Source organism: Nicotiana tabacum, chromosome 18 (genome assembly GCF_000715075.1).
Source record: "Nicotiana tabacum cultivar K326 chromosome 18, ASM71507v2, whole genome shotgun sequence".
NCBI lineage: Eukaryota > Viridiplantae > Streptophyta > Magnoliopsida > Solanales > Solanaceae > Nicotiana > Nicotiana tabacum.
In genome coordinates, this window is record NC_134097.1 from 130,389,013 (window position 1) to 130,406,083 (window position 17,071).

Sequence of the window (17,071 nt, forward strand, 5' to 3'; positions counted from 1 at the left end):
GTGAAAACTGTAGCTACAAAGAGACAATTAATATTTGACTAGGGCAAGTACAATTAATTGATGTTACTAACATTGCATATGGTGATGAATGGAATATATTTTTGAAATCATACCATTTTGGCAACAACAATAACATATTCATTGTATTTCCACATGTGGGGTCTGTGGAAGCTAGTACGTACACAGATCTTACACTTATCTTGTGGAGGTCCTATCGATCCTCACCTAAATGTAGACCCTCGGCTAAATAAAATCATACCATTCTAGCAAGAACTTTAATTATATCATCCATAGATGGCCTATGAAGAGGATCATCTTCAATACAAGCTTTAGCTAAAACAACTAAACATAATGCTTCTGCTAAAGGGTAATCTTCCCTAAGGCATGGATCAATGGAAAATTTCAACTGTTCGAAGCATCCTCCTTCATTAGCTTCCCCTCTCAAAAATGTAATTGAATACCTCAAAAAATTCCCATCAACATCTTCTTTTCCCGATATCAGCTCGACTAATACTACCCCGAATGCAAAAATGTCCACTTTTTCAGACACTAAGCCATGTACTAGATGCTCGGGGGCAATCCAGCCTCCGAGACTTCCAATACTTCCAATTTTCTTTGTCGTTCCAATGACAACCTTCGCTCCAAAAACAGCAAGCTTTGCCCTCCAATTCGGAGTCAAGAAGATATTTTTGCTATTTATGTTCATGTGTGTATAAGGTGGAATAGTGCAAAAGTGCAAGTAATGTAACCCTCTGGCAATGTCAAAGGCAATTTGAGTTCTTTTATGCCAACTAAGAGAAGCTAAGGAGTTTGACAAACAATCCCTTAATGTTCCATTTGATGAATATTCAAACACAAGATAAGATCCTGAAATGTCATCCTCTCCATAACAAACACCTCGAAGGTTAACAATATTGACATGATTGATTCTTGAGTGTACATCAATTACTTGTTTTGTGTCCTCAAATCTTATTTTCTTGATCAATACTTCAGCATTATCAACACAACCCTTGTATACATTGTCACTTATCTTAGTTCCTTCACTAAAATTATTCGTCGCTCTTTTCAATTCATCTATGTTGTACTCCCCCAAAGAGTACTTTATTCCTGCAAGTAAATCAGGTGATAAGCACAAATTCGTGGAACTTCTAGTAGTCGTTGGAGGGGAATTTCTTGGTGTTGAACCTGAAGTAACAGAGCTTTTATGTATCGAAGAACGATTTTTCTCTGCCTTGAATTTCCTTATGGCCCTTATATATAAACCACAAGCAACTAAAGTTGCAGCAAACAGGAAAAAACCAACAACTGACACTGAAATGTAAAGTTTCTTTAGTTTCAGGTTTTTGGATAATTTTTCTACCATTTGTGTTGGTAAAAAATCAGGAGTAGGAGAATCAGAATCATGTATGCTGAAATTAATAGAGGGTTCTCCTCTCAAGGGAACTAAAATTGCTGTATTTGAAAATATAGTGGGATTAAAACTTAAATGGTTAGCACCCCATATATCTTCAATAGAAATATTGAATTTTTCACTTACTTTTCCTGTATCATCTCCTGAAATAAAAGGGTATGTGATAAGGTACTTTAATCCAACATCAAAAAATTTACCAGGACATGCACATTTCAAAGGCATTAGCAACTCTGTACCAGCTTTGATATCATAATTGACATCAGAAATATTGGTTTTCTTGGAAATATTTTCCTCCAAAAGTGTAATGGATTTAACTAAACCTTCAAAAACTCCACAAGCAACGTCGTCGAATTTTGTGTTTGTAGGTGAATGGTAGCTAATATTAGCTTGAAAGGATTCACCTAAACAAGAACATTGAATTGGAACAATTACCTCTCTACCAATTTCAAGAATCTGCGACGACGAAGTGACATTGTTTAAGGTGAGTAGTACATCTGGAGAAAAACCAAGCAAGTAAGAAACATCAGATATTGTTGTGAAATCTTGATTAGTTCTATAGATCAAGAATGTTTGACAAGAATCATTTAGAGAAGTACAAGTATATCTTGTACCTGGAGAACTGATATTAGAAAAACATGAGGTTGAATCATAGAATTGTTGGCCATAGCTTGAGCTAATGCAGATGCAAATTACTAGAAGCCATTGAAAATTCATGACATACAAATTAAAATTTAGATGGTAAGGATTCTGCTCAAGGATTCTGCTCAAGCATTGAAAATATGTCCAATGAGATTTAATGGCAGGCCAAGCAGTGAAGTATATGAAAGGAATGACCATTAATTTTTTATTCATTTCCTTTGCTTTTCTATATAGTAATAACAAATTGTGACTGAGTTGGTAATGGAAATTTTTATATGAAAGGCAACATTAGCAGCCGGCCATTTTGTATCCAACTGTTATCTACGACTACTAGTAATTGGTAAGTAGACGAAAAAAAAAGATGGAATATTTTCTGACGTTTGTGATGGAGCCTGGATATGTTTCTAGCTGATAAGAGTGACATAGCTCTGTCCTTATACAATAATCCGAGTCAATAATTCGGTATAACCTATACAATATTCAGTTTTCAGTATAAAACTTTGCATTATAAAGATAATTTATGTATAACTAATACATCATTCAGCTTTCAGTATTAAACTCCATATAGCTTATGTGAAGTTGAAATACCAGAAACAGAGGCGGAGCTAGGATTTAAACCTTATGGATTCGGGATTATAATCATATGTAACAGCCCAATCCACTAGTATAATTGTCCGCTTTGGAAATAGGCTCGCGCGGCTTTAAAACACGTCAGTAGAGTCTAAGACATGTCTATTTATATACCCAGCATCTCTCACGTATTTTATCGATATGGAATTCGCCTAGGGTGTCATATACACCCCCTCATGGATTTTCCCTACCACCGTTCAAGGTTGCATGCGGAGTGACTCAAATATCATATGTAACAGCCTAACTTACTAGTGATATTGTCCGCTTCGGGCCTAGGCCCGCACGACTTTAAAACGCGCCACTAGAGTCTAAGGCATGTCTACTTATATAGCCAACATCTCTCCCGTATTTTGTCGATGTGGGATTCTGATGGTAGGCTATAATTGCGTATTTTAGTCGCTTATCGCACTCTAATTTACTGCACCTTTATTGTGTTTGATCTTTAATCGCTAGTGTTTTTCACTTATTGTGTGTTTTATGCCTTGTAGGAGTGATTCTGTGTTATGGAGATGTTGTGGTACTAATTCGAGCTATGTGGAGCTTTGAAGTCTGAGTAAAATCCCAAGGAATGAAGTCGGGATCGTGTTCGGGGGTCGAGGATCAATTCTTAACGTCAAAATTCAAGGAAGAAGCAACTGCTGAAGAAATGCACTAGTGTGGGTAATGCGAGGCACTGTGCGACGCATTAATGCAAAGTTTTGTCAGAAATTTATAAAGTTAAGAGACTGTATTTTTTGTGGTGTGACAGGAAAAGGCATTAGTGAGACGCACCGGGCGACGCATGAAAAGCAATAAGTTTGCAAGTTTTCCTATTTCGGCTAGGAAAAGGAAATTTCGTCTTGGTCCGACCCTACTTGGTATAAATACATGGAAAAATATTATTTTCTGAACTTTGGAACTAATTCGAGCTATGTGGAACTTTGAAGTTTGAGTACAAGCTCAAGGGTTGAAGCCTGGATCGTTTTCGGGGGTCGAGAACTAATTCTGGACGTCAAAATTCAAGGAAGAAGCAACTGCTGAAGAAATGCACTAGTGCGAGGCGCTGTGCGACGCATTATGCAAAGTTTTGTCAGAAATCTCTAAAGTTCAGAGGCTGGGTTTTTTGTGGTCTGACATCAAAAGGCATTAGTGTGACGCACTGGGCAACGCATGAAAAACAATAAGTTTGCAAGTTTTCCTATTTCAGCTAGGAAAAGGAGATTTTGTCTTGGTCCGACCCTACTTGGTATAAATACATGGAAAATGTTATTTTTTGAACTTTGGACACACTTTAGACCTAGAGACACACGATGAACATCCCGGAGCAAGGATATCTCAGATTTCTTCATCGTTTCTTAGTATTTTTAATTATCCAACACTTATGAATTTGTTTGATACTATCAAGAGTGGCTAAAACCCATAGTTCTAGGGTTGTGATTTAGCCATGAATATTGATATTTAATGTCGACTTAACCTTGATTATAATTCACCAATATATGGTTGTTTCTTCAATTTTGTGATTAATTGCTTAATTTTCTGTCCAACAGTTAGGTTCTATTTCCTATTTATGCTATGCTTGGGAAAGCCATGTTTAGATTAGAGAAGAATTAAAGAGAGCACGATCTTAACTCTGGGAGGGAGGCGGATTTGTGGTTAGGATAGGAATATACCTAGTCACCATGCTTAATTAAATATCTTAATCTTAATGCGTTCTTAATAAATTGATTTCATAGGAATATAGGCATTAATCTATTTTGAATAAGCGAGTAGTACTTCGAAAGAAGGCTATGAGAGCAATTGTTCGATTAATTAGCAACCATGAGTGAATTGTATGAAGGGGAAAGTTAACTAGAATATAATAGGATTGGTGAATTGATCACAACCCTAGAATATTTGTCTCTACTGAATACACAACAACTGTTTTATTGCTTGATAATTTAGTTACTACTTAGAATTATAGTTTAGTATAATTAAACTCTTGAACTCAAATTGGCTCGACTGAATAACAATCTTGGTGAATTTAGTGGATACTTGATACAAGTCTCTGTGGGTTCGACACTCGACTTATCATTTTATTACTTGCACAACTGCGTACACTTGCATGTGCATTTGGGAGCAACAAGTTTTTGGCACCATTGACGGGGACTTGAATATTGACTACTCTCTAGTTTTTGCTTTCATTGTTTATTTCGTCAAGTCTAACATTACTTGATTGTTACTCTGATCTCAGGAACTTTGATTGAATGCGCAGGGTCAGAAGCCAGGACAGACTTTAAGGATTTGATCCCGAACCTGAGAGAACATTTCATAGGAGGTTGAGGGAAGTAAATGATACAAATAATCTTCATGCACTTGTTCAATTTCCTGTGAACATGGAAGAGGAGCAACGTATGGTTGTTCAGGAGATGGCTATGCCCAACATTGCTAATGTTACCTCTAGCATTGTGAAGCCCAGAATCACTGGGCACTTTAAGCTAAAACAGAGCATGATCCAGCTACCTCATGTGAATGGGCAGTTAATGGGTCTTCCACACGAGGATCCACAACAGATATCCTGAATTTCTTGGAGATTAGTGATACTTACATCACTAACGGAGTCACTCCAGACTATGTGAGGCTCACACTTTTCCCGTTCTCTCTGTTGGACGAAGCAAAGTGATGGCCGAAGGCAGAACCAGCTAATTCTATTACATCATGGAATGACCTGGCAAGGTTCTTTCCTTTAGGCAAAAGTGCAAAGATCAGAAGTGAGATAGTCGCATTCAAATAGAAATCGGGGGAGTCTTTATACTCAGCTAGGGAGAGGTTTAAGGGGTTGCTAAGAGACTGTCCTCATCACAATCAGACAAATGAAGTGTTAGCTCACACATTCATAGAAGGGCTATATCCTGAGACAAAGATTGTGGTAGATGCTACAGCTGGAGGTCAAGTGTTGGAGAAAAGCTTTGATGAGATATATGCGTTGTTGAACAAATTCTCCAAAAGCAATCCTGATTGGCAAGGAGAGATGGGCAGACACAAATTGTAAAAATCTATAGGGTTCTCGAGTTAGATGTCGTCTCGGCATTACCAGTGCAGATTTCCACATTGACAAACTAAGTCAATCAAATGACCTTGGTTATTAACAAGCAACAAGCTCAACCAGTGCAATAGGTTCAATTGTTTTGAGAAGTATGTGGCGAGGGTCATACGAGCGATTTATACCCAGTTAATCTATTTTGTGGGTAATGCATATAGGGGCCAGACAAACCAGTATGGGAACACCTACAATCCTAACTGGAGGAACCACCCAAACTTCTCTTGGGGTGAAAACCAAGGTGCTAAGAATCAATATTGACCACAAGCACCTCAACAACAATATAGACCACCTCAAGCTGAGCAAAATGCAAACTCAACAAGTCACATTGAGGAACTGATGAAGAAGATGGCTAAGCAGCAAGCCCACACATCATGATGAAGAAAGTGATGGCTGGCCAGCAGGCCCAAGCCGCAGCAATGAGAAATTTGGAGCGACAAATGGGACAATTTGCTAGTTCCCAAAATACTCGACCAATTGGAGCTCTTTCCAACGATACTAAGGCTAATCCTAAGGCATCTATTAATGTTGTGTCATTAAGGAATGGGAGACAATTAGAAGAAGTCCAGTTGAAAAAGAGAAAACAAGTAACCTTTAATGAGAATCCGGCCACTATATTGTCAGAATCAGAAAAATCAAAAGAGTCAGAGAAGCCAGCCGAAGAGGCTGTGGCTAAGCAAACCCCACCATTGGTTGAGAGGCCATCACCTCCGTTCCCTCAAAGATTGCAGAAATTGAAGGATAGTGCCGCGTATAAAAAGTTTCTCAATATTTTGAAGTGGGTGCAAATTAATATTCCACTGGTAGACATCCTGCAAGAAGTACCCAAATATGCAAAATACATCAAGGACGTAGTGGCCAATAAAAGGAGGTTGACCGAGTTCGAGACTGTGGCACTCAATGAGGAATGTGGCTCAAGAATTCAAAGCAAGCTACCTCAGAAATTGAAGGATCCGGGTAGTTTCACTATCCAAATCTCAATTGGTAAACATGCAGTTAGGCGAACGTTATGTGATCTTGGAGTGAGCATCAATTTGATGTTGCTATCTGTGTTCAGATAGTTGGGGTTGGGTGAGCCGCGCGCAACAACAGTAATCTTACAGTTGGTTGATCGCTCCCTTGCTCATCCTGAAGGAGTGATTGAAGATGTGTTAGTTCAAGTGGGTTCGTTCATATTCCCTACTGATTTCATTATCTTGAACCAGTTCGGACGAACCTAGTAACTTTTTGCTTAGACGATATATTTGTACTAGAAAATTCATTAAATATGTATTAATACTTAATTGCGAACCCAGTAACCAACGAGCTATGGGTTCGATTGCAAATTCAAAACGCATAAACTTTAAATCATGTTTCCGCCTCTATCTCTTGTTACAGATCGAGGATGATTTAAAGGCTCTAGCCCATACAAAAGGTGTGGAAAGAAATATTGGAGTTATTGATCCAAAACAAGTGAAGTTAGGTAGCAGAAAATATTACAGATATATTGGCTCCTTGACTGTTCCTCCTTGCACTCAAGATGTTGTCTGGACTATTGTAAGAAAGGTAATTTAAAAACTCTAGCGTTCTATCTATGCTGTGATTATTCTTTTTGCCACTATCAATTTGAAGTTTAATATTCAATTTCGTTTGCTTTATATTTTCTTAGGTGAGAACTGTTACAAAAGAGCAAATGAAACTAATCCGCGAGGCTGTTCATGACGTAAGTTGCTACACTTCACCTTCGGTCCATATTTTTTAGTAACATTTTAAGATTTTGGCAAACCCTTTAAGAAATATATGATTATCCTTAATCATAAAAATATTCGATTAAATTAAATAGATTTTTAGTTTTTGTTTTATACGTCACACTTAATTAATACTCCATTAATTGGAGTAGTAAATGTAAATTTGAAGGGGAAAAAAAGGTAAACTCTTACTTATTGTCTAAAACGTCAAATATTTCAAAATTTGTCAAAATGACTCATATTTGGTACCTTGGGTGCTAATTCTTTATTTGATCATAATTTTTTTTTTTGCAGGAATCTGAAACAAATTCAAGACCAGTCCAAGCAGCAAACAAACGACCGATCCGACTCTATCGACCAAATGATCCTAAAGAATAATAAAAATGATTCTACGTACAATCTTAGACGTAACTTGCCATATTTATAGTTACTGTCACAATGATTTTGTTTATATACAATAAAATTGAGTTCAGTATATGAGCTAGAAATGGCCTTATCCCGTTAATGGCCGTTATCATCCATGTATTTTCATAACATGGTCGGAATTCTTTCCACAATATAGTGTATTTCTTGGTTCTATTTATTATTTATTGAATTGTAGCAAAATAAATTAGTGGCACTTGTTCTTTGTACCAGTAGGCCTCTCATTTTCAGTCTTCGACATATTTGTCTTCATTTTTTATTCTACTAACCCCACAAAAGCAACAAATGTAGGAAAGATTCATTAATTAGAGTTAGGCAACAAGTAATTAACTATTGGACAAGATTATGTCAAACAATTGGCAAAGCACAATATAGATTCTACTAGTCATGCATATGTTCAACAGATAGTCCATTTGTTCCTTCCAAAACTGGATTAGAAAATTTCTTTATCGTTGTTGAAGCTAGCATACATAGAGCATAATTTGTACTATTACAAAAATCAGATGTCCCCGTCACAAATTAAAATAAATAAACTAATACGCTCTAATGTTTTAACTTATCTACACTGAGAACGTACGAAATTTTTACGGCTATATGCTGATAGAGAAGGGGAGCATTCACGGTAAAGTTGTTGTCATATGACCAGGAGGTCACTGGTCGAGCCGTGGAAACAGCCTCTTGCAAAAATGCAAGGTAAGGCTGCGTACAATAGATCTTTCTGGTCCGGCTCTTCCCCGAACCCGTGCATATATAACGGGAATTTAGTGCACCGGACTACTATTTTTTATATGATGCTAGCAGAATATTTAATTTATTTTCTTGGCTACGATATTAGGATTATTTAATTTAAACATTTAAACCTTAACCTGAAGGTGAAAAAGTTTGACAAGAATAATTTAACAACAACATATATACCCATTATAATCTCACAAATGATAGGTGTAAAGGAATTACATAGATGCACTACAGTGCACTATTGTTGAGTTGGACACTAGCTAGGGACAGTTGTACATTGTAGCTAGTTAGTTGATTAATTAAGTCGGTTAGTTAGTTGTATATATTGCTAGATACAATAGCTATTTAGGCAGAGCTTCATTTTCTGTAATTGCATGTTGATCAGATTATTCTAGAAGCTGTCGATTTCTCCTTGCTCTATCTTCATTCTTCTTCTGCTCCTCATCTCTTAAATCATGGCTGATAATCGGCCAACTTAACATGGTATCAGAACTAACTAGCTACTAGATTGAGGGATTTTTCACAAAATTGACAGTGAAAAACGAGGAATTCAGAGATAGTGTAGCAAGCAAACCCTATTTTTCAAATTCAATAGCGATTAAAAAGATAGTTACTGAAAATATGAGTGATACTTCAAGCGGAGTCACTGGCGGTAGCTCGATGGTGATTGACCACAATCACCCTTTATTCCTTGGTGCCGGCGACACTCCTGGCGTCGTTCAAATTGGAATTCAGCTGGTCGGAATGGAGAACTACTCGTTGTGGAGTTGATCCATGAAAGTAGCTTTGCTAGTGAAGAACATGCTATGTTTCATAGATGGCTCAGTGTGACGTGAAGATTATAGAGGAGATCTGGTGAAACAGTGGAATCGCTGTAATGCAATGGTGATTTCTGGCTTACGAGCAATGTAAGTGCAAATTTACTCAGTGGAATTCTCTATAGTTCAAATGCATTTCATGTCTGGAATGATCTTCAGGAAAGATTTGACAAAGTTAACTTGACAAGAATCTATCATTTGCTTCGAGCAATTTGTACACTAAAACAAGGTGTTTCACCTATTTCTGTCTACTACTCAAAGATAAAAGACCTTTGGGATGAAATGGATTCAATTATTCCTTTTACTTCTTATAATTGTGATGAATCTAAGGAGTATGTGGTTCATCTCTGAAACCAGGGGTTACTACAGTTCCTAGTGGGACTTAATGACTCATATAGCCAAGTAAGGAGTCAAACATGATGATACCAACTCCTAGTGTAAATCAAGCATATGCTACGTTTGTGCACGATGAGAGTCAGAAAGAAACTTATGGAATGCTAAATTTAAGGGGAAATGGTACTGAACCAACAGCCTTATTCACAACAAAATGAGGCACATGAATGGGACAGGGGAATAGAAAAAATTACAATATGTACTTTGACTATTGTAACATGAAAGGACACAATAGTGACAATTGCTTCAAGCTGATGAAATGTGAGGTTTGTCAGATCAAAGGTCAGACGAAAGAGAACTGCTATAAGGTGATAGGATATCGAGTTGATTTCAAAGGAAAAAAGGTCAACTTGGTGAATGTAGGGGGAGATTATGGTTAGCAGTCAGTTGGTCACATGAATACACTAGTAGCATCATTCTTCACTAAGGAACAATACAGTCAAATCTTGACCATGTTAAAGAAGGCAAACATATCTGATGCAAGTGTAAGCTTAGCAGGTAAACCTTTATTTTTTACATTAACTAACTTGAAATGGATTGTGGATTTTGGGGAAACTAACCACATGGTTGGTGAAAAATCCATGTTGAACACTGATGTATCAGTTACTAATTATGCAGTTGCAAATTCTGGCATAGGTGAAACTTTCAATTGGTGATTCAGCAGGTGTCTCAAATTAGAAATTGCTCATTGACAGAAGGTGAAGTCCTCAAAGATGTGTTGTGTGTGCCAGCTTTTAAGTTCAATTTCATATTTGTATCAAAAAGTGATAAGAGATCTGAATTGTTACATCATATTCTTTCCTAGTTTTTATGTGTTTCAGGATCTCTTCACTGGGAGGGTAAAGGATATTGGTAGAGAGGTAGATGGGCTATACGTTCTGTGTTAACAAAATACAACAGTCCAATTTGAAAATATGAAGTCTATGACAGCAATAAGCAGTGTACCTACATAACTCTGGCACAAGAGAATGGGTCATGTTCCCATGTCTGTTCTTAGGAAGTTCACTACTTTTCAGAATAGTGATAAGTTTTGTATTACTCATTGTGAAGTATGTTCTTTAGCAAGACAAACAAAAGTTCCATTCCCAATTAGTAGTAGCAAGGCAGATAGCATGTTTGCTCTCTTACATGTGGATGTATAAGGCTCTTATAAGGTGCCAACACATAATGGAATGGGGTATTTTCTTATATTGGTTGATGACTACTCTAGATGGACTTGGGTTCATTTTCTGCACCTTAAATCTAATGTTGTGGTTTTATTGAAGGATTTTATTGTGATGGTGGCTACTTAATTTGGTCAGAAAATTAAGGTGTTTAGATCTGACAATGGTCCAGAATTCTTCCACTCCAATTGTAGTAATTTGTTCAAAACCAATATAATTGTTCATCAAAGCTCTTGCACTTACACTCCACAACAAAATGGAGTGGTCGAGCGATGGCACAAATATATATTAGAAATAGCTAGAGCAATAAGAATTCAGGGACACTTACCTATCAGATTTTGGGGTCAATGCATCATTGGGGCTGTGTAGATTGTTAATAGGTTGTCATCTGTAGTACTGGACAACAAGTCTTCTTATGATATTGTATATGGGAAAGAACCTTCTTTGCAGCACATGAGAGTTATAGGATATCTCTGGTATGCCACAAATGTCAGAAAGAAGGATAAATTTTCCCTAAGGGCAATCAAATTTATTTTACTAGGATATTGTGCAAATCAAAAGAGGTATAAGCAGTATGATATAGCTAACAAATCTATTTTTGTTAGTAGAGATGTCACATTTCATGAGGACATCTACCCTTTCCAATATCTGAGTCCTCCTATTAATTTGCTTGATAGTTCTCTGCATCACATACCTACACTAACCCCTATAGAAATTGTTCCTTCCAGCCCAGACGACTTGTTATTTAATTTAGGAAAACAATCACATGTACTGAGGGAACCTGAGATGGAGGTAGACAGGTTCATCATTGATCCCATTGAGCAATAAGTGCAACCTCAGGATGTCTTGCCCAGGGCAGACTCTCTTTCACCAACTCAAGATACACATGTTCAGTCTTCAACTTTCATTTCTCAGGAGCAACTTGTTAATAAGGAGCCCATACAGAATGCAGTCAGGCAATCAGGGAGAGTCAGTAAGCCTCCCATCTGGCTCAAGGACTATGTAACTCAAGGCAAGGTAAAGACAGTGGCACACATGCCTTTATCCTATTAGTAGTGGTCAGCTATGATCATCTGTCCAAGCCTTATCAGAACTTTGTGGCCTATGTCTCAAGCATCATTGAGCCCAGATCATATCAGGAGGCTGCCAAAGATAGCAAGTGGCTTGAGGCAATGAAAGCTGAGATATGGCCATTAGAATAAAATAAGACATGGGAAGTTGTAGCACTACCTAAAGGGTAGAAGATCATATGATGTAAATGGATATACAAGATCAAGTATAAGGCAAATGGTGAAGTAGAAAGATTTAAAGAAAGGCTAGTGGCCAAGGGCTACAATCAAAAGGATGGAATTAATTGTCAAGAAACTTTCTCTCATGTTGTTAAAATGGTCATTATTAGAGGAGTTGTTTCTTTAACTGCATCTAAAGGTTGGACCTTACATCAAATGGATGTTTATAATGCTTTCTTGCAAGGTGATTTACGTGAGGAGGTGTACATGGATCTTCCTCAAGGTTTCAGTTCTGAGGCTGGTAAACATAAAGTTTGCAGGTTACGCAAGTCCCTCTATGGGCTTAAACAAGCATCCAAGCAATGGAACATCAAGTTGATCTCAGCATTGACTGGTTTTGGTTATACAGAGAGTCATTTGGACTATTCTTTACTCACCAAAAAATCAGTCAGCAAGTTGGTAGTGATTCTCCTTTATGTTGATGATCTATTAATTACTGGAAATGATCTTGAGCTAATCAATGTCACAAAGGCTGTTCTGCAGAACAATTTCAAGATCAAGGATCTAGGTGAATTTAGATATTTTTTGGGGATAGAATTTTCCAGAAGTAATGAAGGTATTCTGATGCACCAACACAAATATTCTCTGGAATTAATCTCAGACATGGGGTTAGCAGGTTCTCGATCAATTGGTGCACCGGTGGAGTTGAACCAGAAGCTTACCAATAGTGAATTCGATGCTCATGTTTGCTCATCCTCTGATCGACCACTAGAGGATCCTAGCAGCTATCAAAGATTTATAGGTACACTACTTTACTTGACCATTACTAGGCCAGACATTGCTTTTGTTGTGCAATGTCTGAGCCAATTTATGCATGCTCCTAAAGACTCTCACACGGAAGCAGCAATTAGGGTAGTGAGATATGTCAAACAGGCCCCTAGCCTTGGTATCCTCATGTCATCTCACAGCTCTCCTACACTTCAGGCCTTTTGTGATGCATATTGGGCCTCCTGTCCCAATACCAGAAAGTCAGTAACTAGATACTTGATCAAATTTGGAGACTCTCTCATTTCTTGGAGGACCAAGAAGCAGGCAACCATTTCTAGAAGCTCAGCCGAAGCTGAATACGGGAGTCTTGCAACCACTGTTGCAGAGATTGTTTGGCTCATAGGTGTATACAAAGAACTGGGAGTTTCCTTACATCTGCCTATTCCAATGCGTAGTGACAGCAAGTCTGTCACACAGATTGCTACTAATCCTGTGTTCCACGACTGGACTAAGCATATCTATATTGATTGTCACTTCATTCAGGAGAAGACTCATCAAGGTATGGTGGACACCCTCTATGTGCCATCATAAAAACAACAGGCTGACATCTTGACTAAGGGCTTTCCTATTGCTCAACACTGTTATCTTCTATCCAAGTTAGGAATAAAGAATATCTTCATCTCTCCTAGCTTGAGGAAGGGTGTAAAAGAATTATATAGATGCACTACAGTGCACTAATGCTGAGTTGGACACTAGATGGGGATAGTTATACATTGTAGCTAGTTAGTTGATTAATTAAATCGGTTAGTTAGTTGTAAATATTGCTAGTTATAGTAGCTATTTAGGAAGAGCTTCATTTTCTGTAATTGCATGTTGAAAAACAAGAATAATTCAACAAATACTATAAAGATGATCAATGAATATATAATCAGTACTGGACCTTAGTGATGGAAAGGAAGTAGGATTCATTAAAAAGAATACAAATTGAAAGCAAGAATTCATAAATCAAGTGAAAATGTAACTACAAAGAGACATTAATATGTGACTGAGGCAAGTACAATTAATTGATGATAACTAACATTGCATAATGAATGGAATATGTTTCTGAAACCATACCATTCTGGAAACAACAACAACATATCCAATCTATTTCCACATGCGGGGTTCGGAGGAAGATAGTGTATACATAAACCTTACACCTACCTTGTGAAGGCCTTATCGACCCTCGGCTAAAGAAAGTCATACTATTCTAGAAAGAATTTTAATTATATCATTCATAGATGACCTATGAAGAGGATCATCTTCAATACAAGCTTTAGCTAAAACAACTAAACATAATGCTTCTGCTAAAGGGTAATCCATAAGGTTTGGATCAATAAAAAATTTCAATTGTTCAAAGCATCCTCCTTCATTAGCTCCCCCTCTCAAAAATGTAATTGAATCCCTAAAAAGGCTTCCATCTACATCTTCTTTTCCTTATATGAGCTCGAGTAATACTACCCCAAATGCAAAAATGTACATTTTTCAGACACTAAGCCATGTACTAGATACACAGGGGCAATCCAGCCCCCGAGACATCCAATACTTCCAATTTCCTTCGTCGTTCCAATGATAGCTTTTGCTTAAAAAATAGCTAATTTTGCCATCCAATTCGAAGTCAAGAAGATTTTTTTGCTAATTATGTTCATGTGTGTATTCGGTGGAATACTGCAAAAGTGCAAGTAATGTAGCCCCGTGGCAATGTCAAAGGCAATTTGAGTTCTTCTATTCCAACTAAGAGAAGCTAAGGAGTTTGACAAACAATCCCTTAATGTTCCATTTGATGGATATTCAAACACAAGATAGGATCCTGAAATGTCATCCTCACCATAACAAACACCTCGAAGCTTAACAATATTAACATGATTGATTCTTGAGTGTACATCAATTACTTGTTTTATCTTAGTTCCTTCACTAAAATTATCTGTCGCTCTTTTCAATTCATCTATGTTGTACTCCCCCAAAGAGTACTTTATTCCTGCAAGTAAATCAGGTGATACGCATAAATTTGTAGAACTTCTAGTAGTCATTGGAGGGGAATTTCTTGGTGTTGAACCTGAAGTAACAGAGCTTTTATGTATCGAAGAACGATTTTTCTCTGCCTTGAATTTCCTTATGGCCCTTATATTTAAACCACAAGCAGCTAAAGTTGCAGCAAACAGAAAAAAAAACCAACAACTAAAACAACAATGTAGAGTTTCCTTAGTTTCAGGATTTTGGATGATTTTTCTATTATTTGTGTTGGTAAAAAAACCAGGAGTAGGTTGGTCAGAATCATGAATTATAAAATTAATAGATGGTCCTCCTTTTAAGGGAACTAAAAATTTTGTATTTGAAACTGCACTGAGATTAAAACATAAATGGTTAGCACCCCATATATCTACAACAAAAATATTGAATTTTTCACTTACTTTTTCTGTATCATCTCCTGAAATAAAAGGGTATGTGACAAGGTACTTTAATCCAACATCAAAAACTTTATCAGGACATTCACATTTCAAAGGCACAAGCAACTCTGTACCAGCTCTAATATCATAATTGACTTTAGAAATATTGTTTTTTGGAAATATTTTCATCCAAAAGTGTAATAGACTTAACTAAACCTTTAAAAATTCCACAAGCAACGTCATTGAATTTTGTATTTGTAGGTGCATGGTAGCTAATATTAGCTTGAAAGGATTCACCTAAACAAGAACATTGAATTGGAACAATTACCTCTCTACCAATTTTAAGAATCTGCGACGACGAAGTGGCGTTGTTTAATGTGAGAAGTCTATCAGGAGCAAAACCAAACAAGTAATAAACATCAAAGATTGTTGTGAAATCTTGGTTAGCTCTGTAGATCAAGAATGTTTGACAAGAATCCTTTGTAGAAGTATAGGTATATACTTGTTTACCCTCAAAATTGGATAACATATGAATTTATACGCGATTTTAAGGATACGTGATCTAACTTGATAGAAATTGAGAAAATCAAATTAATATTGAAATTAATGATAGAAAAGTAAATGCAAGCCACAAAAGTTGGGCAATCTTGGCAGTGAAGGTTGGTCACCCTCGGGTCAAAAGTACCTTAATCGATGCCCGAATAGAAAGATAAGATAATAAGAACTAATAACAATAGTATATTGCTTTTGGATGCATATTACAATGTGTGTTATAAATAATTAGATCCCCTTTATATAGTAAGGGAGTCCTAATTTGGATACAATGATATAAAAGGTAAGGAATCTTATGATTTGCTAATTAATCAGTTTCTCATTGATACATGCCGAGATTCCCGCCGTGATATCCGACCGGTTGCGGATATTTCAACCTTTCATTTTGGTCCGATAATGTTTTCTTGAGCTTATTCGGAGTCAGGATTGGTTTCGGAGTTACGGGCTCGATGATCTTTGAAGACGTATGTTTTAACTTCGTACCTTAGTTCGATGGAATCTGGGGTCAATCTTCAATCCATCACGTTTCAGTCCCGATCTTGTCACGCTATAGATAAACCCGGTATCGACCTTATACAGATAGTCCCCTCATTTTTCGGAGAGTAAACAACGAGAAATGATATGAGCCCTCGATCTTTGTCTCGATACTTCGCGCCAGAAATGACAAAACTTACGAAACGTCTCGTCAGTCACGTATTAATAGCATTAAATGTGCGTCAGTTGCTGGCCGACCATTACAGGTTTTGAACCATCGTTTGCAAACTATAAATACCTCCTCATTATCTCATTTAAACTTTACTTCAAAACCTCTGCCCTCGTACATTAGAAATTTCTATATCCCCAAATATCAATTTTCTGATTACTCTAAAATCTCTTTATAAGAACTTCTGTTCTTCATCCCAAATTATCAAGCATATCCTTTTAACTTTCTCTTTTCTCATAACTTTCCAAAAAAATTGGCGAAAACCTTAAAGTTCTTTCCTTAAAAAGAAGCTCCCTCTGCCCTGCGACCGGCTGAATAGGAAAATGTTCCATCTGCTGTTACTGAGGAAAAGACGTTGGAGCCCTTCTTGAAGATGTACATTCCTGTGGGGTGCCCAAT

At 37.1% G+C, this 17,071-nt stretch overlaps 1 protein-coding gene and 1 pseudogene across 1 annotated transcript; both read right to left on the reverse strand.

Annotated features, from left to right (window-relative positions):
- Positions 1-253: 253 nt before the first annotated feature.
- Positions 254-2,248, reverse strand: LOC107815895 (lysM domain receptor-like kinase 4). The gene has a single exon (XM_016641543.2). The coding sequence runs from the start codon at positions 2,246-2,248 to the stop codon at positions 254-256; it is 1,995 nt and encodes a 664-aa protein (XP_016497029.2).
- Positions 2,249-14,230: 11,982 nt separating this feature from the next.
- On the reverse strand, positions 14,231-15,606 carry LOC142172694 (protein LYK5-like; annotated as a pseudogene).
- Positions 15,607-17,071: the final 1,465 nt, after the last annotated feature.